General features: G+C 42.5%; 1 protein-coding gene across 1 annotated transcript; it reads left to right on the top strand.

The window, feature by feature from the left end:
• Window positions 1-4106: 4106 nt before the first annotated feature.
• igf2bp3 (insulin-like growth factor 2 mRNA binding protein 3) lies at window positions 4107-20968 on the top strand (the record flags this gene model as incomplete). The annotated part of the gene is made up of 15 exons (XM_079231791.1): window positions 4107-4281; window positions 5164-5224; window positions 10723-10771; window positions 14376-14427; window positions 14685-14748; window positions 15505-15780; window positions 16978-17112; window positions 17547-17669; window positions 17815-17950; window positions 18493-18627; window positions 19725-19847; window positions 19984-20061; window positions 20238-20369; window positions 20507-20620; window positions 20867-20968. The coding sequence occupies 15 exons, from the start codon at window positions 4107-4109 to the stop codon at window positions 20966-20968; spliced, it is 1755 nt and encodes a 584-aa protein (XP_079087917.1).
• Between the last annotated feature and the right edge of the window lie 3078 nt (window positions 20969-24046).

A 24046-nucleotide genomic window follows, 5' to 3' on the forward strand; every position in this document is an offset into this window, starting at 1 on the left:
AAGGGTGTCATCACAGGAGAATCTGTGGAGAAAACACATCCATGTTTGTGTGTTGCAGCCTGCATGAAACTCCTTGAAGTAAATAGAAAACATATGTTTGGACGGTTAAAAAGGAAAAGGAATGGCGTTAGCATCGATAATGACATTGGTTCCAGCCCTTACTGTTACTCTAAACGGCTCTAGATTCTCCTCAACATGGCGTGTATGCCATTGTGTCCCTCTGACTCTGTCCGAAGCGGTCAGTCTGTACTTTAATGCTTACAACTCAAGTGCAAAGAAAGCATTGTGAGAGATTACAATCGCCTGGCAATAAATACAAAATAAAGCAATCTCACCGGAAAACCGAATCCCTTGATTGAGTGGAGCCTAAAGGGGGCTGTGAACGAGCCTTGCGCTATATCTCTTGGAACGAGGCCAGCAGCTCAAAGTTGGGCTATAAACTGCGTTTTACTTAAACAATCCTCCTTCTCCTCTCTAGAAATATCCCAGGCTATGTTTCACCGGATCGATTTTGTCAGTTCTTTTCCCCTGCACTGACATTAACCAGCAGAAATCTTCCCACATAGGATGCAAGTCTAGTCTGAAACTTCATGTCAGTTTGCCCCTATGGAATTTGTCCATAGCGAGGGGTCCTTCGACTGGGGGCGGGGAGACTTTCTGTACATTCCTCAGCGATACATTCACTTCTCCTCCTGCAGAGCCTGCAGCCGCGCACACACACGGACACACGCACACACGGACAGGCTGCAGCCACGCATCAGCTCATTTAAACCGACACAGTCAGGCGAGCACTCACATGACTGCTGTTTCTATAAACGTACACATCTACCATCTACACGGTGCTATACAGCAGAGGCAGGAGCACCAGACCGAGTTCTGCTTTCCGTTTCGTTATTTTATTTCCAGTGGAAATCATTAAAGCCGAATAGACTGGGTTATAACAAATTGTATGCGCCAAACTAGGCCAAAGGAAAGCCTCCATGTTTAATACGTTCCTTATATTTGTCCATACAGAAATAACAGGCCTGTATGGATCCAAACACTGAGTTAAAAGTTGAAACTATTCGGGAGTTGAAACTAATTATAGAGCGATTAAAAGTGCACTAAAGCGCTAAAGTTTAAACGCTCTTTTATTCCCTTTTAATTAAACGTATTTAAATGAATGGTCCACGAATGTAAACACAGCCTAAACGTCCTGAAAAGTGGAGACGTTATAAAAAGTGCCGCAGATATGGCCACTTTGTTATGTTTCGTTACATCTGTATGTCTCGCGACAAACCCAACAGAGGAAACATGGAGAGAAATGCATAATTGGCGCGCTGATTCATATAGAATAGTCGAGCAGAGGAGCCAATGAATGGACGCGTTGAGGCCGTGCCAGCAGCAGTAGTAGGAGCGGGACTGCTGCCCTCTGATTGGACAGCCCTCCCGACCAATCAGAAAGCTCTGTGTGTTTGTTCAGCAGCAGAGGAGTAAACCCAGTGAGACAACCATGGCCCCAGCCTGAGCTAGTGGCTGAAGGGCCCACTAAAGCAACAGTCTCTTTGTAACTTGCTTTACATGAGCATGCACACCTACAGGCCTATTCGTTAGCAAACACTGCAAACACAGTGCTGCTATCCTTTCAGCTCTTTGCACTGGCAGTTGCAGGGCTGCAGTAGAGGTTACACCCTCCTAAACTTTTTGGTGTTATTATTATTTATTTTTAAACTCCAGCTGTTTAGAGGCTAAAGTACTTAGGAAATTATAGCCTATATGTAGGTTGCAATGGAAAGCATACATTTCAAGGAAAATTAATAATCTAATGCTATTAACTTTTTTTAAGAATGCATTGTTATTTTCTGGCACCAGATCATGATTAGTTTTTAAATGTGCGATCCTTACTCATGTAGGGCCACTCAGAATTATTGGATATCATTTATGCCAATAGTATGCATGCCCACACATGATCCAGAAGAAACCGCTTTAGTGGATGACACACCTATCTGAAATGATGTATATGCCACTGTCACACCTACTGTGTATTGTTGAGCACACCTAAACAATTATGTAGCCTCAGGCCCTCAGTCTGGAGATTTTACGATTCAACTTAACTTTAAGAATATGCTAAATATAGATTGATAAACCTAATGGCCAGTGTATTAGATACACACATCTTAAACTGTTGCTAGACTGCAACCGTTTAATGCAACAACTCCTTCATGAAGTTTATAATGTTCAGTTTTTGGTGAAAACTGTGAAAGAGAGGTGCTAATTCAACTTAATTGTCTTTGTACAGCTATTTACAGTGCACTTGCATTATATAACACATTAGACATGTTATGCTAAGTGTTTCTAATATTTTGTCCACCCTAGAATAAATACCACTCAGTATCACAAAATGCAGCTCTGCAAAACACAGTTTCCAAAATAGCCATGAACTTAAATTAAAACCTCTCTGACCAACTGAACACTAGACCTTCATGAAGGTAGCATTTATTGCAGGACTGTTGTATTACTGCATTGGTTATAATTGTTAATTTTTGCTTCTTGTTAATGCAAACTAGAACATGTTCTGCTCTGACAGCTTACAGAACATAGTGCCATCAACAGGTATAGCTCCAGCGACCATGAGTCTTGTAAATACAGCCAGCGTCACGTGGAGTGACCCCACTCTGAAACTATCGGCCTCTGGCTGGTTTACAAAATGTCTTCTTGACTGGTGTTATATATTTTTTTAAACATTGATTCCACACGTGATTATCTTGGGGTTGTGCGTAACATAGGACGCTAGGGGCACTTTAATGGAGGAGACCCCTCCCTCTCTTAGTGAATGCAGATCCATGCCGGAGGTATAGCAGAAAGGAACTCGCCATGTGCATTCGCCGCTCCACATGGCCAACGCCTCCTCGTTGTGCCAAAGTTGGCAAAATAAGTGGCGTGGCAGCATTCATCTCGCCCAAAGACTGCACCTCCCTCGAAATAATGTTATGTGGCCACGGGCAAATCGGGCCTGCTGTTGGACTTTGAGACGTGGATCAGGAAAGGGCATGGCTCCACTCTCGCTGGAGAAGATGGATGCCGTCATGTGGATAGTAGTACGTGTCACTCCCCTCACTCACGCGAAGGCCCGAAGAGCGGCGCAGGGCACTCCCTAGTCAACTTTCTTAAAAATTAAATGTATCCAGCAGGCAATTTCACAATACGATGCAACATCATTTATGAATGACCCCCTCCTCCGGTGTCATCAGTACAGCGCACTTAAACACAGCCGTGCGCACGAGCCCCCGCAATATCAGCGTCGTTCCTGCTATGGGCGTGAGTTAGCGCACTGTCGTTTTACTATTCCTCTACCGACCAATGAGAGTCGATGCTTTTGCAGAGAAAGGCACACGAATGTGATTCTAGTAAAGATACACTGGGTTCTCACGGAATCCCTTTACGCACATAGCTCGCCAGGTTTTTCCCAACACCAATCCACTCTTCCCCTCCTTTTTTTATCCACTCCCCTCTGCTGTCCCCACCCCAGATTCCCGTGCAATTTTCCCCAATCCCAAAACACTTAATTGAGCAATTGGGATTCCTCACGTGTGGGCTGATTTGTAGTTTGAACACGTGGCTCATTCAAAAAAAAAAAAGCCGGAATAGCGGAGTTTTTTTTTTTTTGCACCCTGTTCTCCTTCTTCTTCGTTCTTCTTCTTCTAGGCTCGAGACTTAGAGGCGGGCGCCAGCCTTACCGTGTGTGTGACATTCTCTGTCTCTTTGCCAAAGGGGTTTGGAGGAAGACACAAAGTAGTTTCTCCTCCTATTTTACCCAGCCCGCCATCGTTTGGAGACACGAGATTAATAATTGAGCATTTATTTATTGCGCGATAGAGACAGACGGGCGAGGGAGAGCGAACGCACTGCGAGTCTGCCAGTTTAAATCTATCTGTGGCTCCAACGACCGGGGGGAAGCACGCCACAGCCGCTCCGTAGTAGTAAAGGCGACTCCGGCTACTCCACACGCTGCACGCCCGTGAGCGCAAAACGACGAACTCTCCCTCAGCGTGAAGACTGTCCCTTTTTCGGCGGCGAACATGAATACGAGCATGAGTACGAACATGAATACGAGCATGAGTGCGAGCATGAATAAGCTATACATTGGCAACGTGAGCTCTGAGGTGTGCGAGGACGACTTAGCAGCTATTTTTGAGGAGTGGAGCATTCCGCACAGTGCTCCGTTTCTTCTCAAAACTGGCTATGCGTTTGTGGATTGCCCGGACGAGAAAGCTGCAATGAAGGCCATCGATGTTCTTTCAGGTGAGGAAAATGTTGGCCAAAAGTGGCATTTTGGAAAGACGCACGAACTGCTGCAATTGTGTGAAGATTGGCTTTACTTTACTCTGTAGTGTGTGTGTGTGTGTGTGTGTGTGTATGGGGGGGTGTAACCAAGCGTTTCTTTCTCTCACACAACCTTTACATGGCCTTTTGACACAGTGGGCTCACGCAAATATGGCTTTCTGCTTTTGTAATTTCCCTGAGTGTAGCTTGATAAAATGGTCGAGTAAACACAATCATGAGGATGAGAAATACCAAGGCTTTCCCCGATATGTGCCGTTCAGGGCAGCGCGCCGTGGACGCCGAGAAGTGGACCTTATTGTGGGCTTTATCACACAGCCCACTTTGGCAACATTAGAAGCAGAGACCGTAGTGTGTTGCTGCTTTTACCAGCTTCAATTTCAGCTTACTCCCTTGAAACCATAGGCCTTCTCCAGTGGCCACAACTCCCTATATTGTGAGACCATTTCGCCCATGCTGACCCACCAGGTGGTTTAATTGTGTTGCTCAAATGTAGGCCAACTAACTGAGCCACACGTACATTTGCTTTTGTATATTATCCACCCCGTCTCCTGATTTGTTATTAAATCAAAGCTAGGCGTGCTCCTAACGGGACACGTAAAAATGTGCTTCTATAATTATAGGTATTGTGTTCGCACACTTTCAGCAATGTTTAGTATCATAATAATCTGTAAATATTCAGGACGTTGCTATGTGTACGTATACGCCTGTTAAGATTTTAGGCCTCTGCTACAAAATAAGTAGTAAACACTGAGCCTAAATGGCTGGAAAGGAGGCCTGTTGAGGTCAAATGATTTAAAGACTCTAATGGTTCTGTTTTTTTTGTTTTTGTTTTTTTAATAGGTAAAGTTGAACTTCATGGGAAAGTTCTCGAAGTGGAGCACTCGGTCCCTAAACTTCAAAGGTAGGTTGAGGTTTTTATTTTAAATAGTCCAGTGCTTCTTGGTTCAACTAGTGGGAGCTACATTTCTTTTTTTTTATTCCTCCGCCCATTCTCTTCAAAATGCTTTTAACATTTACCAAGTGATATTTGCTAGAAATGACCGTTAATTCCGCATTTTACATTTTAGTTAAATAAGGAGTCTTTTCCTTCTTCTTCGTGCTCTGGGGGTCAAATGAAAGGGGCGTATGGTGTTGGAGCCTACTCCCTCCTCTCGCCATGACTGTAGGCTGCTGCTCCTAAAACCCTAATGCATTTACGTTTACCCAGCAAATGGCTGTATTTTTTTCTCTCGCTCGCCCACACACTTGTGTTTCTTGTAAACATACAGTATATTAATTGATCTCCAACTTCAGGGCGATTCGTAAAATCCCGAGTGTGCTGGTTGAAACTAGTGCAGGCTGGCTGTGAGGCGTGCAGGCCTTGTGGAGTCGTCCATTTGAGAAGGATCTGCCCGTCACTCTCCCTGCCTGCCCTGCGCTTCCGCCCTCCTCTTGCACATTGTGCTGCTGTTGCATGAGATGGATTCCCAAACGCGAGTGGAATGGGCGGTTTTGGGGCCCAAATCACGGAAAACCTTATAGTTTCACAGTTAGACCCCCGTGGCCACACGGTCGTTTTTTCTTTGAATGACGCCATTTTACCTTAAATAATTTGTAACTTGTACGTAATACTGAGCTTTTGGGCATTGTGTGTATTTTTGGGTGGTGACGCAATTCGGTCATAATTAATCCTTCTTGAATTGAATTAAAATGTCTCTGGCTTGGTAATTGGTGTAATGATTTCTAATAAGAATTACACGTAATATGCATGGTTTAGCCTCTTTTTTTTTTTTTTTTAAATAAAAGTATGCTTAAGTGATCTTCTGTTTTACGCCAACTGCATATGAAAGCCGAAATACGAGATGAAACGTGAAAGGCTTTTCTGCGATTATACGTGACATAAATTATAGACCGGGCGTAGAGCTGGAGAAGGGATCAAGCAGGGAATTTGTGACTCCTTTACGTGAAATGTATTTTCCACCTGGACGTATCGCAAGCTTCCCCTGGCAGCTTGCCAAGCTGTTCGTCTAAAATGCAGTCTTAAAAAAACAAACACGTGAGCTACATGAGGAAGTGTGCCGTCACATCTTGAGACGTTCCTCCAAATTGTCCTGATGAAGAAGAAAAATGGCGAGGTTCCTCTTGTCTTTTAGTGCAGCTTGCTGTGGCGGCTATGGCAGCAACAGAGTCGCGTTTTAGCCACACTTCAAAAAAGTAAAACGTGTCCTCCCTTTACAACAGGGGACATGGCAGTAGTCAATGGGAACAGTATTCTGAGTATAGGCTGCACGCACACACACACACACACACACACTTGCACACTGAGGCCCCTCTTTGCATTCCAACCTGCAAATATCAACTGGGGGCTCGGCCAATCACCGTGGTTTAACCTTTGAACCCCTCGGCAAGGGGAAGTGCTCCAGCAGACGGATCAAGGAGGGATGGCTACAGTTTGGTAGTCATGAAGATGGAAATATGAAGGATGACATGCAAGTGTAGCATGGTGATTCACGTTGGGCAAAATAAATCATGTAATCAAACGTCCAGATGTGGATTCCTCTGAATTTGTTTTGGATGTGGCCAAAAGCCCACTAAAAATGTATAGTTACATTAGATGTTGCTGTAAAATGTCTTTTGCGTTCAATAACAGTAAAAGAAATGAAAAATGTCCACAGATGCATTGTATTGGTGGTAGTATTTAGTTATTGCATTTTTCAGATATCTTATGGACGTTTACATTTCACTGCCAGCTTCTGAAACGTTTGCCTCTATTTTTTATCTGGCATTTAAATATGACACTCACTCGTTGTTGGCCATCTTTTTTTCTGAGAATGCATGTGAATAGTGCGATAGGAAACCGAGCGTTAATCAGAATCTTACAGGTGTATTTACATTTCAGTTAAAACGGCTATATTTTTACACAATTGACAAATGTCCTTGAAATGGACAATTGTGAAATATATTTTCACTTTTGACCCAGCTTTTTACAAAAATGTATATGATTGCTTGTTGATGCTACTGGGCCCTGTTTATTTTTGCCAATAGATACTAATTGAGTTTTTTTTTATTTTTTTTTTTATATATATTTCACTCCAAATATATTAAGTATTCCTTAAATGTAAAACAAACTGAGTTGCAGTAGTGTCATTATTGTGTACACTCTGATGTCACACCCATAGTCAGATTATGCTCCTCTTATTGGATAAATTAAACAAAAAATAAATGTAGCTTGGCCATCCCAATGTGAACATGTGCAGAGGAAAATCAAATGGCATGGCTGTAGCCTGTAGGAGGGGTGACCCAAAGTGTGTGTGTGTGTGTGTGTGTGCGTGTGTGTGTGTGTGTCTGAGAGCGAGAGGGAACCCAGCTTTAAACATACTTTGTTCATAGGTGCTTTAGGATTACACGAATAGTGTAACATTTGGTTTAAGTAAGTGGTGTAATGTTTCGGTGCTTTTGCCTATTTATTTATTTATTTATTTTTTATATATATATTATTATTATTTTTTTTTTAACCAATCATAAAAATAAATAAAAAACACTAAATCAATAAAGACATTGGTGTAGAGATGGTATCAGTGTGGTTAGAAATGTCCTCTGTCTTTTATTACAATAATTCTGGGTCACGGGGTCACTGGGGCCCCCACCTGCAAAAACCGGGATTTGGGCCGAAGAATTAGGGTGCCAGAGAATTATGAATGTAGCCCCTTGTTTTACCAGACTACGAGCAAAGGATCCTTAACTCCATCCTGCTGGGAAGGAATCTGAATGACACTGCAATTTTACTACCTCCTTAAAATGTATAGCTTGGATGTAGACACAAATGTGTAATGTTTGCAGAAGTTGAGTAATTTCTTACTGATATTCAACTCATTGTAATTCTGAGGAGAATTCCAATCTATCAAACGTAAATGTTAAAGTTGCTTTATGTGTGCACAGAAGGCTGGTCATGGCAGCAAAAACTAGACTGTAGAGTTTAGTCATTCAGAACCTCTGCATACTGAACAGTGGACGGCGGTGGATGAGCAGGTATCGTGTGTCCACACCGTCCCTGATGGTGTTGACAGTCAGTGGCGGTGTATATGATTAAGAAATGGAGGTGGGTGCCGTGAAGTCTCAATGTGCTTGAATTGTAAAACCTCATGTTTTAATGGACGCTGCATGTCTATCCATCCACTTGTGTATATTGTCCACAGTGCAGGCCCGTAGGTCTCAGCTGGGCGGCGACTGAAGCGGGCAAACATTTAGAATATGGTCTCTTTATTTATTAAAAAAAAAAAGTAAATAAGGAGCCCGGCCTCCTCCAGGCCATCACATGACGAGCCAACCCCAGGCACTCCCTCCTTCCCTCCCACTTTTAACCCTGCTCTACATGTTCCTGTCAGTGGACTTGTCCGTGTCCATGGAAACAGGGCCCCACCCCCACAGGGCAGAGAGGGCCCTTGTTACTCTTGCCTGAAACAGTGCTAGACCCCCCCCACCCCCATTCCCCCCCACACACTCATCCACCCCCAAACACCACACCACACCCCACTCACACACACACACCTCCCCCCTCCCCAAATCAAAGGCTTGGACTAGGGAATGTATACCAACCCCCACCCCACCCAATACCCTGGCTGACTTCTTCTGTGTGTGGAGCTATAGGTTAATCCGACTGGAAGTGCTTGGTTCATTTGCACATTTCGCATGGCGTTCCCACCGCAATGCAGAGCATACAGAATGTGTGGGGAGAGGGGGCCGGATCAGCCAGGAATGGCACCGTGGGCCGGAAAGGGCTGGAATTCCTCTTGAAAGTTATTTGGGAATTTTATTTACAATTTTTCCCATTAAGAATGAAAGTTTCCTAATTTCTCCAAATTAAATGTGTAGTAGAGCGGTGTTAGCTTGATCATGGTGGTAGCCCCTAAGATAAGGAATTTAAACTACCGAGGCCCTTGTTGCACATGTGCAGCACGTTTTACTGCACAAATGAGCTTACTTAAAAAAAAAAAAACTGTTTCTTAAATTTGATACATAAAGTGAGTTAATGTTATAAGGTGTTCTCTTCTACACAGCCGATTAGGAAGCAACCACTAGCAGTGGAGCCGTTTGTACAAGTGCTTGAGCTCCATTTAGACGCCTTTTAACAGCTCAGTGGAGCTTGAAGAAAAGAACAAGCTATGTGTGGTCTCACTCTATACCTTAAAGGTTTTACACAGAAGATGGGATATTATGTGTAAACACAGTATAACTTTAATTAGCTGCGCATGTATTAGGAGATGGGGTTGGGGTCAGGGATTGTGATTCCACATTGTGTGAGCACATTCATGCTTCTGCTCCCAGCCATATGTACATTTTGTTCCCGTAGATCTGTGCGTATCAACAGGCGGTGAACTTTGGAGTGGCCTGCACTTTTCTCCATATTTTTATACAACGTCCACATGCATGCGGACACTTGCGAAACTCTGACTCATTGATCATTTTCTGCGTGACCTCCACTCATAGCCAGTGCACCCATGCTGCTGTACACAACATACAACAATATTTGGGGACCTTCAAGCTAAAAGGATGAATTGGGGATTTCAGTCTTTGTTTTTTCTGGTGACGGCGCACAGCAGCACCATTGTGACTGCGAGTCTCCACTTGCTTCTGCTGTATGAACGCACTCTATGAAGAAGCACACAATTGTGACTCTCTCCATTTAGTGTGACGCAGCTAGCGATGATTCCCTTTGGTTTCCGTTTGGCACCTGCAGCGCCACTCCCTCCTTTTTGATACAACAGCTGGATGCTCCTGGATAAGTGTCTATTAGTTGAAAAGAGTGGACTTGAACCTGACAGTGGTTGAATCCTCATTATGCAATGCCACAGGGCACACGCTTGACTCAAACTGTGTATACAAGACATTCAGATGCATCCTCACCTTTCCAATCCCCCCAGCCCCCTCTGCGCACCTCTTGATGCTGCTTCACAATCCTCCTCCTCTTCCCCATCTCGTTCTTCGCACCCTCTGTGACACAATTGGTGATCTGGGATAAGGGGCATGGTGCGTTTTGGGGCAATTTTAATTTTGAGCGCCCACAACTCATTTTAGGCCACCCAGTGGTGATTCCAAATCACCCCTTTGCCCGCTTTTTCTCCATCACTTCCTCCCACGTTTTCCTCTCGGTGTCTCGGTGCACCTGCTGGGTTGTGAATAGAATTAAAGCAGAAGTTACATCTGCAGCTTCTCCACCCTGGTCTTTCTCTCACTAGATGGGGAAGGGAATGAAGAAATATTTTTTTAATTAACTTTTTGTGTCATTGTCCTCTTGGTATTGTCAGCAACTAACTGCCTCTCTTCCCTCTTCTCTCCCATCTTCCCCCATCAATTTATTTTCTCTCCCTATTCCTTTACCCTCCCCCCATACACCTCTGTCCTTCCTTGTTCTCTCTCCAGGAAATGTAAGCTGCAGATCAGGAACATCCCGCCTCACATGCAGTGGGAGGTGAGTGCTAACAGTCTGCTAACTGCTTCCAGGGCGGGGTTCCATCGTACAGCCCAAGTGGGCTCATTTAGTGGCCTCTGGAGTCACCTTGCCTCCCTTTTGGGTTTCAATTGAGCATGCGCTTCATGATCCGTTTGAACAAGGCCACAAGCTCAAGCCAGTGTAACGCACTGACCAGAGGGTGGAACTGTGATCGGTAGAACAGAAAGTATTGCAAATAAAATTAGAAATCGGTGGGAAAAAGTTGTTTGTATAATTTAGCTGCACAGAAAGACATGATGGGTGGTCACAATTTGCTAAACAAAAACATTGGAAGAATTTAATGAGTGAGGTTTCAATGTGGTTTGGCTGGGTTAGGCATGCAAGGAAACATTAAGCACTTACATGATCTTAGTAGCATCCTACCTACTGAACATGTTTTTTAAAGCATTTAGAAAAAGCTTGCTGCTGTTTTGAATTGACTATTGGGCTACACAGGATATGAACTTAAAATGGTGAACATTAATGAATTGTTCGATCAGTGTTTTCAACACTGATCACATGGGCTAGTTTGAAAGGGAATGTCTTTCTACACCATGTATTATTTTTAAAGTGAACTTTCATGTCAAGAGGTTTGACATGGCCCCCTGGCCAACCCAAGCCATGATCCTCGTATTGTTTATGGGTTATTTATATTCATTATTTAGGAGCTCTACCTCAATTTGAGGTAGTTTTGTTTGTGTGCTTAATTTTTCTAAATGAGTCTGGAAATTAAGTAATTTACATTTTTTAAAGAGGCACATATTTTAGTGTTTTCTTAACATGTATAGAGTGGAGAAGATACAATCTGCACCTCTACAATGCTTGCAATCACTGACGATGCAAGAAACACAGGGCTGTCGGCAACTAAATAAATTCTTAGTTCACTAAAACTGAGTTTTGCACAAGAGCACCACTTTAGAAAAAGTCGTTCAGCATTTAAAAAAAAGCACAGCATTACTAATTGACTGAAGAAATCTTATTTTTCCTGGGAACTAAGTGACTGATTAGTTGACTAATCAAGGGGGCAGCCCTACACTAAATATCTGAAGCTTTTTAAAGTGTTTATTCTGTAAAGATTAAACTGTATCCTAATTTAAGGATATAGTTTATGGTGTCCAAGTATATATTCCAATTTTATGGTCAAATTAATGATTACAGACTCAATCACCTCAAATTACTGTATATTCTTGACATTGTTAACTAAAATATGACGAAATATAAACTCTACAAAAGTACTTGTACAATACATCAGAAAAGTGTTTTAAATATGCCCATTGTGTTGTCTGCTAGCACATTTGTATACAAACAACTTTGACAGAGGTCACGCATAAAGGAAAAAATATAAATTCACAATTTGTAGTGAAACTATTCCAACACGGGCAACTGCACACAATTTGTCTTTATCTCGGATTAAGCTTGGAAGTGGCCCTTGCATTTTTAGGCTAAAATACACCCACATATTGTCTGTGACAAATTCACTAGAAAAACATGTCTGACTTGATCACACAAAACTGTCATCGGCTGCATAAACATAACTTCGATGAGTTCATTGGATGTTCTCATGTCAGGCTTCTACAGAGGATTTAAAGGGCGTTGAAGCAGTAAAGGTCTTAAGATTTCTGTCCTGGTTGGTTTTCACTTTTTATTTGAGTGAAAACAGAATTGTGTTAGTTTGTCAGTCTTTTTGTTGCTATATGAGCTTCAAGTTTCATTAATTGTGTGCATACAATGGTGAAAGTTATAATACAGTGTTTTTTTTAGATGTGAATGTTACCACTGAGTGAGTGTTGAGCAACAGTCGAGTGTCTGTGCGTTGCATGTGATAAACATTTAATTTAAAACTTTGGTATTCAGTGTCGGCTACCCATTCTACTCTGATTACACACGACTCTGTACGTGTGCTGGGCACGTACATTTCTCTGGACTTATGTTTCAAAACATTTCAAAGTTGTATGACAAATTTCACTGTAGCTTATTTATTTTTCTAAAATATGTCAAACTCAAGATCTCATTGTTGACCTCCATGTGGAATCTCATGTGGCAATAACACAGCTTTACGTGACCTTTTTTTCTTCTCCGCTCTTCCCTCTGCAGAGGTTTTGCTCTGGTAGTGTGTGCCTGTAGCTTTGTTTAGTTAAAATGTTCTGCTCTATAAAGACTATGGAAGGCTAATTTAGAATATTGAAAGATTTTAACAAAATTCTCAATAGTAAAGTTAACACATGGCTTCAGATTTCAGCCTTATTCACTCGGTGTGATCAAATGGCTGCGGACAGGCTCAGTGTTTTGTAATGGTGGGCTCGCTTTGCCTACGCATGTCCCTCAACTGCAGCTCCAGATCCACCCATGTTCCTAGTATGAAGCAAGCGGGCGAGCTGGTTGCTTTCTCAAAAGGTGACATGGAGGGTTCTCCCCCCATCTCGGGGGAGGGGTTGGAATAATAGAGTAACATAGTAGAATGGGATCTTTTGCTGCAAAGGCCTTGTATGTATCTTATCAGGTAGATAAGACAATGCGTGTGTGTGTGTGTGGCCTATTGCGAGCGAATAGTATTGAGCATAGTGGTATGTTCACAAGCTGTAGTGGGTGGGCCTGGACTGTTTCCTCTTCCATGTGCACCGATTCACAGAATGTGTAGCATGAACTCGTACCCCTCCCCCAGCCATTGCTTCCTGCTGGAATGCACCCCACCCTTTCCTGAATGGCCTGGATTCCCATTGGCTGTGCGGTAGACGGTCAGCCATGGTATCCAGCCAGCGGCCAGCCACTCGGGGCTCGTATCGGCGCAGGAGCAGCCAATGACGGGGAGCAGAGATGGCAGGGAGGCGGGATGTTGCATGGTTGGTGGGTTGGCGGAGTGGGGGAGCAGGGACCCGTTCTTGTTGGCTAGAAAGTGGGGTTGAGCTCTTGGGGGTGTGGCCTTGGGTTTGACTGAGCATGGTCGGATGTCTTAGCTTAGCTTAGAACCCTCACTCCCCCTCTCGCCCACATTTGATCATATCTATGAATTGAAATCCCGTGGTGTCTGGTTTTGGGCAGGTGGCCAGCTTGTTGTGGCTTTCTTTTTAAATGCATTTTTAATCAAGCAAATTATTTTGGCATTCACCACTCTTTAAATTTTATTTTCTGGAAAAAAATAAATATATTTTAATACTTTTGCCAAAAGTAAAGTCATCCTTTTTTTGTTTGACATGGTTAAACAAATCTATGTATATTGTGTGACTAGCGGGCTGCTTTTGAATCTTAACATGTAATGTGTTTTATTATTATTTATTTTTTAGAAAGGGTTGTTTTACAATTAATAATGGGTACTTTTTAAAAAAAAATTGTAAAAGTCACTCGGCACCTGGAGCACCATGCAAGTTACAGAGGAGAGAGTCATAATTTGAGATGGACAGGCTTTTACAAGAAGGTAGCAAATGTATCCACGTAACCCAACATTGAACTCTGGGCTTCAGAATTAATGGACTGTGCCCTGGTCGTGAGCTGGGCTGTTTCCTACAAATGAGCCTCTGCTCACGAACAAGTTCTGGTCAAAGGCCTTCAAGGGCTCCTGAGTAATCATGGCTTTTCTTTCTCCCAGGTTTTGGATGGTATGCTTGCTCAGTATGGTCCTGTAGAGAGCTGTGAACAAGGTAGAAACCAACTTCTTTATTTTGCTTAAATTGTAATTCCACCACCTTGCCTCAACTCGCCTTTTTATACTGCTTTCAGAATTGATTTGTGACGTGCTTTATTACAATTGCAAATACTTGTTTTAAGGATCATTTTTATCATTGCAATTTCTGAAGTAAATACTTTTGTTGCTGTAACCATGTAAAAGTAGCCCATGTTGGTAAGTGGATTCGGTGCCATTGAATCTGTCGATTGACTCTGCTGTGTTCTCCCACAGTAAACACTGACACACCAACTGCAGTAGTCAATGTTCGATATGGCGCCAAGGAGCATGCCAAGCTGTGAGTACACGTACATGCAGTGTATTCCCATCATCAACCTCCAGCTCATCTGTCTTGAACTGCCTCTTTTTTTTTTTTTTTTTTTTTTTTTTAATTGGCTTGCATTGTCTGTTGGAAATTACACCAACCTCCTAGTCACTGTTCTTACAGTGCACCTGAAAAAAAAAAATCCAGTCGAGTTTTATTTGACACGCAATGATGACTGGGCGTGTATGTGCTGGAGAGAGTGGGGGGTTGAGGGGGGGGGGGTTCAATTAGCCATCTGGTGCCCCCTGGTGTACATGAATCACACTACAATGTTGTTCTCTGCACGAGTGGTTGTTGGATTCTCAGGCATAATTGATTATTCACTACAAATCCTTGAGGCTGAGGAGGCAGGCTTGTATGAAGTGTCAATGCTATCTGGAGAGGGAATTTATTGTAGCTCACGTAAAGTGATGTTTTGCCAATGCCCTTCAGTATGTAGGGCTTGTAAGGACCTCCTAACTCATGTCCTTTGTGCCAATCATTTGATACATGAATCGTTTCAATTTAGACTTAAGCCCCTCAATCTTGGGCCCTACTGCTTGGATTCTCCATTGATAAGGAAATGGGAAAGAAATCCAACCTGACGCTAGGTCGATTCCAGACATGTGTTTGGTCATTCAGAGTATTTCACTCCATGATTTAACGTCAACGCTTTCATGTGTTGTTCAATCATACCTGTGCAGTTGCTAGCCAGAGTTTTCTAGACTAACATCTCTGTATGCTCCCCAGGGCAATGGAAAAGCTGAATGGATCTAAGATGGAGAACTTTACCTTGAAAGTGTCGTTTATCCCAGATGAGACGGCTGCGGCAGAGGGTCCTTCAGCAGGGGGCAGGAGAGGCTATGTCGCCCGTGGAAGCTCTCGCTCCTGCTCTCCAAGTCAGGGCGGCCGGGCCAAACCATCAGACCTCCCTCTGCGCATAGTGGTTCCCACGCAGTTTGTAGGGGCAATTATCGGCAAGGAAGGTGCCACCATCCGCAACATCACCAAACAGACCCACTCAAAGTACGTACACAGAGGTTAGGAATTATACTGAACCGGTGAGCTGTGTCCTTTACTATTTCTGTACCCGTTGACTTCCAGGATTAAAGTAGGACCTTTTCTCCCACGAAGAAAAAAACACTATGGCGAAATAGTAGTAGTGATAATAATACATTTGATTTATATAGCGCTTTTCATAAGACACTTTACAAATGTTTAAAATCATTTATTGTATTTGTTACTAAAATTGTCCAGTGTTTGAAATCCTCCACCTGCTGCCTTTCCTCAAATGTTTTTCACTGCATGGCATCAGATCATCTGCAACTAGTCAATACTTCTCTACTCAGGCCATTACCCACAGGCTGTGAAACTGCAGTTATTAAGCCACTATTTATAAAATAAAAAAAATCTAGACTACTCGCTAATGAAAAATTAGAGGTCCATATCTAACCTCCCAGTCTTCAATGACAGCTACTTAAACACATATAGTGGAAAAGTTTCAGTCTTAGTATTGGATCCAATTGCTGCATTCAACACGCTCGAGTCAACGCTCAAGTCTACAACGTATTACTAAATGGGCTGTAAAATCGCTTAGGACTCTCAGGATTATAACCAGTTTAGTACTCTGCCTATTTGAAGGACGGAGACTATTTTGTGTCGATCAGTCATTGAGCATTAAAACAAAAATGACCAGGAGTTCCCCAAGGCTCCATTCTTGGGCCTCTTCTTTTCATCTAGTGCAGATTGTATAGTTATTTTTCTTTTAGAAAGATATTTTATCATATTCCAGCCGGCACACAGATTTGATGACTATCTCAACAGGTGACTGTGGTGCTATACAAGCCCTGAGTTAGTGCAGTGATTATTTAATTGGTTTTATCTTCAGAGGTGCCAACATGTTCTCCAAAGTAATTGTTTTTGGACTCAAAGAAGGACGATTTTAAGAAATAAGTGCGCACCTTCAATTGCGAACATTAAATACCACAAACCTGGCCGGTCTTGCTGTAGTCATGAAACATAACTGCTGGAGTCCTTTGACCAGAAGAATGGTTAACTGATTCTGTTAAAGTTGATTTGAATCTATTTTAAACCAATTTGGATTTCTTTTGTAATTTTTTTTTTTTTTGGTATTACCAGCATTTCTTTTATATCGTCTTAATTCCTTCCTGTCTAATGCTTTGTCTCGCCTTGTTATTTAAATGTACCTTTCCGTTACTCCAGGATTGACATCCATAGGAAAGAAAATGCAGGTGCAGCAGAAAAGCCCATCACGATTCACTCCACCCCTGAAGGTTGTTCGAACGCTTGTACAACAATCATGGAGATCATGCAGAAGGAAGCCCTCGACACAAAGTTGTGAGTTTGCGCCCAAACAAAATGAGAGGAAGAATATGTCTTAGTTCAACCTGCTTCTTAATATTTTATGCCTCACCTATAAACTGGTGAAAGACCAGAAGGAGTGTTGTTCCACACTTGACCCACCCTTTCCAGTTATGCAATTGTCTTTGTTTATTAAAATTCCAAAACGCTTTTTAAAATGACGTCATTTTTCCATGTGTTAAAACGGGCAAATAATTGTTATGCATGTTTTGAAATGGTAGTGTGGGGTGATGCACAGCTGTCTGTGACATAATTGGCAGATGTCAATAGATCGATTGCAGGTTGCACAGCTTGTGTGTAGAATGTGAAAGAAACGTACGTAAAATACTGCAGATAAGAGACATTTGTAGGAAATGTCCGATCTGAATGTTGTAGGAGCATTTAACTAACAACCCATCTGTCTTGTGCAGCACTGAAGAGATCCCACTGAAGATACTTGCCCACAACAATTTTGTAGGAAGGATAATTGGAAAGGATGGGCGCAACCTGAAGAAAATCGAGGTGAACACGGGGACCAGGATCACAATCTCAGCGTAAGGCGGTTTGATGAGTCCCATCCATAAAAGTGACAGTTTCCAAAGCATATACTACAACACAAAGATGCATGTCATGCTGTCAGAATTTATAGTCTGACACAATTGTTCTTGTGTCACTCAATCCTTCCATTTTTCTGTTCAGTCTCCAGGACTTGACTGTGTACAACCCAGAGCGGACCATCACAGTGAAGGGCACCATCGAGGAATGTGCAAGAGCCGAGGAGGAGCTAATGAAGAAGATGAGGGAATCGTTTCTGAGTGACGTTGATGCTATGCATGTAAGCATTTTTATACAACAAGGAAAATTATAATTATTCAAATGTTTGTGTTTATTGTTTTTAAATGGAAAACTGCCATTTACGAATTGCTTCTAAAGTTGAGTAGAAGGTCTGCTCCAGTAGATGATTAGTCATTCAGTAAATGCACATGTAGTACATAAAAACAGACCACAGAAAGAAAAATCAATTTGAGGACGGAAATCAGTAAATGGTGTGAAACATGCACAACAGTGATCTGGAGTTGGCAGTACTGCACCTGGGGAAAATAAAGCTTATAACACATGCTGTTTATAAGATGGACATAAAAAATGTAAGATTTTCAACAGAAAATGGATCAAGAACATGGAATAATAATAACAAACAAACAAACATGGCTGCCCAAATCAAGCCAATGCAGCTTGATTTTGTTATTTTCTTAAATCTTTATTTTTTTAGTCATCTGAAGTCCTCACTTATGTTTAAAGAATAATACAAAAATAATGGATTCGTTGTGTTGGCACAACCTGTAATGTGTTAATGGAAATGTTCTCATTTCACTCCAGATCCAGGCCCACCTGATTCCAGGCCTGAATGTGAACACTTTGGGTATTTTCCCCCCCAGTGGATCACCAGGCATGGGTCCCTCCATGTCCTGTATGCCACCTCCAGGAGCCCACGGTGGATTCTCATCATTTGGGGTAAGTGGCAGTCTCCTTGTCGCATACAATAGAGTGGTCTGCCCCAAACGCTACCCTTTGGAACCCAGGACGGGCTGCGTTTTCCATTTTTAACGATTTTCTGCATCTCTTGGGTCAGAGTCGTGAAAACTAAGACTAATTTTAAAAACATTAGTCTTTAGCAACTTGGCTTCATGTGTCTTTTTTCGTTTAGTGCAGTCCTCCAGCCCCTTGCTGTAAATCACCCGTTCCAAAGTGCTTTGCACGGCTTGCTGCGGGATTAGGGGGGCAAAATTCTTCTCCAGTTGCCCCTTAATCTTTGACCAATTTTTTATAGGAAGGACCTAATCTTTGCATGTGAAAACTTAAATCCTGGAGGGCAACATTAGTGTGGCTACTAGTCATACTTAAAATCACCAGATGGTTTACAGTGTTATTTCTGCAAAAAAATGTTGCTTTAGAATATTTTTTTTAGCAATGGGAATGTTTCTCAGCACTAAAAGCCCTTCTCCATATTTGGAGGCTGCCAAAGCAAGTTATTAGTGTTCCCTCATCTGACATATTGATTGGAATATTGGGCGTGATCCAAAATCATCAGTGCTTGTTGTCCATTTCGGACTACCCAAACGACCTCCCCTTCCAGAGCTCAAGTCGATCACGCACACTAAAACACAAGTTGTATGCTGAAACATTTTGCAAGGTATTTATAAATGCAGTCTTCTCTAATGAAACATGGGCTCCATATCCAAATGCCACTTTAAACCTGGACCTTTTTCAGATGGAATTACTAGTATTGTCTGTGGCATATGATACTTCATGTATATAAAAAAAATAAATTGCAAATTAATTCTGTTATGTTTTGAGAGCTAAAATGGATTTAAAAACTCTGTGGTTGAAACATACAATGTGCTCTCTTTCAGGAATAAGATCCCAATAGTAAGAAATTCCTACTAAATGTAATGACCGTGGGGCATGAGCTCTAATGTGGCTTAAAGAATTGAACAGCTTTTGCTTGATCCACTGTCTGCACTTAGTGCATAGGTGGCTGACGCAAATGGTCTGCAGTTACTGTCTACGAGAACTCCTGGTCACAGTAGCGCTTACTTGTTTACCCACAGCAGGGACACCCAGAGTCGGAGACGGTTCACCTCTTCATCCCTGCTCTTGCGGTTGGCGCCATCATTGGAAAACAGGGTCAACACATCAAACAGCTGTCACACTTTGCCGGAGCCTCAATCAAGGTGAGTGACGGACAGGAAGTGAAGTTTGAAATCTCAACGATAGTGTCAATGCTGGCTGTCTACGTGTTGCCCCTGCCTCGACTGATCGGTGGCTGGTTGTGTGATTGTTTATTTAATACTGTCTGCCCTGCTTCAGATTGCCCCTGCAGAAGAAATGGGTCCCACACCACAGAGGAGGGTCACCATCGCTGGACCGCCAGAGGCTCAGTTTAAGGTGCTGTAACTCTTTAGCGATATGAACACACAAAACACCGTTATAGAAATAAAAGAAGGAAGCCACTTGATGGTAGCAGTTGTTTAGCAGTTCTTGGACTTTTTTTTTTTTCTGGATAAAGTCCCATTTATCAAGTGGACTATGAGTAATCAACATTTTAACCTGTTCGTCTGCAGGCTCAATGTCGCATCTTTGGCAAGCTGAAGGAAGAGAATTTCTTTGGACCTAAGGAAGAGGTAAAGCTGGAGGCTCACATCAAGGTTCCTTCCTTTGCTGCTGGACGAGTCATTGGGAAAGGTGGAAAAACGGTAAAAAGGGCTCCTAACTTGGCACTAGAAGTTTGTTCTTACGAAATGAAAAACACATTGTTACATATTGGTGTTAACTATCCAGTTCTTTACTATTAGGCTGTAATTATTCTATCATCTTTCTATTGTGGCTGCAGGTAAACGAGCTGCAGAACCTAACCTGTGCAGAGGTGGTGGTGCCCAGGGACCAGACGCCTGATGAGAATGACCAGGTTATAGTCAAGATCAGTGGACACTTCTTTGCATGCCAGGTGGGCTTTTTGAAAAGCATTAAAGATGTATAATCTGATTCTCCATAGGCATATCACAATTTTGTATAAAGGTCATGGAGTAAGCTACTTTGGGGTAAACTCAGCCCACAGTCAGCTGTTATCCTGTACATGCTGAAAAGACTATGTATTGACCATAAGACATCGCTTGAAGATGTCATGATCAGACCTCTTTATTTGACTTCTCTTTGCTGTGATCTGAGCCTAACATGTTCTCATGTCATCTAGCTGGCTCAGAGAAAGATCCAGGAGATCCTCGCCCAGGTGAAGAGGCAGCAGCAGCCTAAACCCACATCTGGAGCCCAACCTCCTCAGCCCCGCAGGAAGTAAAGCTCCAGCGGCCCTGGAGGAATGGTGACTGAATCGACCAGAAGACTCGACAGATGGACAGATGCAGCAGAGTCCGGGGGGAGAGGAGGGAGACAAGGGGTTGTAATGGTCGTAATGGTCATCTCGGGCAGGGGGGGGGTCAAAGGTTATCAGAACCCAACCAAACATCCACCCCTCGTCTTACTTGATTAACTTTCAAGTGTGGCTAGAAAGAGACCCTACGTCTTTAAACCTCCACCCACCTCACCTCTCTGCATCTCTGTGAGAAAGTACTTCTGAGGGCTCCCAACAACGTCACCTGCCCTCACGTGTACACACCGCTCTCCTCCCCCATGGGTGTGTTGAATTTTTTTTGTTTTGTTTGTTTTTTGGTCCTCCTTTTTACACTAGAATCACAAAGAAGAAATAAGGACCCCCCTCCTATTGCCTCATTGGTGTGGTACTTCAAACCTGACAGGATGTTTTGGTTGACTTCAGATTTTTCTTTATTTTTTCTTTTCTTTTAGTGTTTGTTGATGAAGCTTTCTCATGATTTTTCTGTGGAAAAGAAAAGGCATTGCTATCAAGGTCCTGGTTGGACCAAAAGAGGTTTATTTTGGGGGAGGGTTGGCTCAGATTGGATGGGCCATGTTTGGGGGAAAGATTCTTGTTTCAGGACGGGACCCCTGAAAGGGTGCATTATATTGGGCGTCCTGCCCTTGTAATGATAGTGGCATTTTATAAATTTGGATGCATTTTATAGATAGACCTATATACATAGATGAATATATATTTAGAGGTGAGGGCAGCGCCATGACTGACACTTAGGGAAACGGTGCCGAACTGCTGCTGCCCAGGAAAACCAATTTAATATGCATTTTACTTAACTACCTCAGGATCTAGTACCTCAGAAGAGAAAAAAGAAAAATGATTATATATATGAAAAAAAATGTTCCTTTCTTTTTTTATTTTGCTTTTGTGGTATTTTGTATACTTTATAAAGCTGATGATAGTCTTTGAACATTTTTATTTTTTTAAGAAAATTTAAAATTTGGTCAGCTGCCAACTGACCTTGCCTTCAACTCGGGAGCTTTAGGTGGCATTGTTTATGTGTGACTTGAGATGACCCTGTACATAAAGTCTATTTGTACATAGAAGCCCCGGAGCAAGAGTTGGCGCCCCCTCAGCTGGCGGCTGACAGGAGTATCGAGAGAAAATCGCCTCAGTTTTTCCCCTGAGGGTCCACCATCTTCTGAAAAATAAGTACAAAACATCAAAGACATGCAAATAATGCCAACCGTACAGAATTACAGCAATGCCATTTAATTTTTGGGATTGTTATTGGTAATGGTACTTTAATTTGTCAAAAAACAAACATTTTTGCCTTCCTAAGAGGGCCGTGATCAGGGCAGTGCAGTGTGGACCGTAATGGTCTCCTCTCTAGCGGCCCTTCAGTCAGCAGAGCGTCTTTTTTCTTGTCTGTTCTGTTCCAGGCCATCTGCCACCTTCTTGACGATGGTGTCTTAGCAAGGTCCAAGCCCGACTAGGTTTATTTTCATAGAGCAAGCTTTGTCAGTTCGAAGTGGCCCTAGTAGCCAGGCCTTTAAGTCAATGTAAACGTCGTTCACTGCATGGTGAGGGTAGGGGGAGTCACACTGATGGACGCATAACTTTCTTTTTTTTTTGCTATTAAAATGATTTAAACCAGACATTCTCTGTAACCCACAAAATGTAACTTGATGTTCCAATTTGTTGTTCAAACAGGGAAACAAGCCAGGAAAGGCACACAAAATACTGAATGAACCCTGACTTGGGGATGGAGGGAGGGGGGTGTAAGAAAAGAGGAAAGGAATCCAAAACATAAATATACAATTTATTTCATTTGTCTCTTCATGCCGAATGTAAATATGTTGATTGTGGTAAAACTCGAGTGTATCCATGCTTCCACAGTAGAACGCCGTCTACCTCAGCTGAGGGGGTGGAGGTTGTTGAGGCGCCCCACCCTGCCCCCACTGAGCGCCAGCGCGCACTGATACCTCAGTCCCCCGAACATTTCTTTCTACATGGGCGTGTCATCCTAACTCTGCGCTTAACTGAGGGGGCACAAGTGATACTTAATATCCCAGATACCTCCCCAATTCCCCGCTTCCTTCCTGCCAAACCACCCTCTCCTGCCCTTTCCCCTCCTCCGCAGTTTGTTTTGATCTACCTCTTTAGACGCGTATTTGAAGTAGAGGCATTCTTCTATTTGTTAGACTTTAGTCCCCCTCCTTTATGGCTCCCCATGCTTCCCCAGATATGAATGGAATCTTAAACTAAAATCATGTGTACTCTTTAGAATTGAGAATAATCGAAAGTGATCAAAATATTTCCTTTTGCCAGTGTTTATATGTACTCTTTTTGGCTCAATTGAAATCTTCAACCGATGGTTATTTCTTTCTGCTTTCTATTTTTGGTGGTGTGGCTTACATGTATTTGAACTTTTGCTTGGGTTTTTTTTTGTGAAAAAGGTCAAATCACGCGTTTGATTTTGCATTCAATAGTTAAAATGAGAAAATACAGTTTAAAAAAGAAAAAAAAAAGGGCCTGCCTTTTTTGTTTTTGAAAGACAATAGATAAAAGTCCTGTCTTTTTTTGTCTTTGACAGATGCTACACATTCGCTGATTCAGTAGCTATTTTCTTCTGTTAGCATTTCTTCGCTGTGGAACATCTTGGTATGAGACGGATATGAGGGACTGGGTCTCTGAGTTTTTTTGGAAAAGTGATCTAATTTCAGCATGATATTCCCTTCACCCCCTCTCTGCAACCATGCTTATGCCCCTTCACCTCCCCATCACACACAGCTCCACTTGTCAAATGCCTCTGAATAAAAAAATAATTAAATTGTGGCGTTTTCCCCCCTCTTCTTTTAAAAAAAGCTGACTGACACACTTTATATTGTGGTTTATGATCTATATTGCAATAAATCTACTGGATTACAATGATTCTTTATGAAACAAATCGTGACTACTGTTCTTGAACCAACGATGGAACCAGAAATTGCTACAGAGAAATTCTCTTGTGAAGCTTTAATGGTGTCTTTATGTTCTTGTTAAAAG

The sequence above is a fragment of the Taurulus bubalis genome (genome assembly GCF_910589615.1).
Source record: "Taurulus bubalis genome assembly, chromosome: 16".
NCBI lineage: Eukaryota > Metazoa > Chordata > Actinopteri > Perciformes > Cottidae > Taurulus > Taurulus bubalis.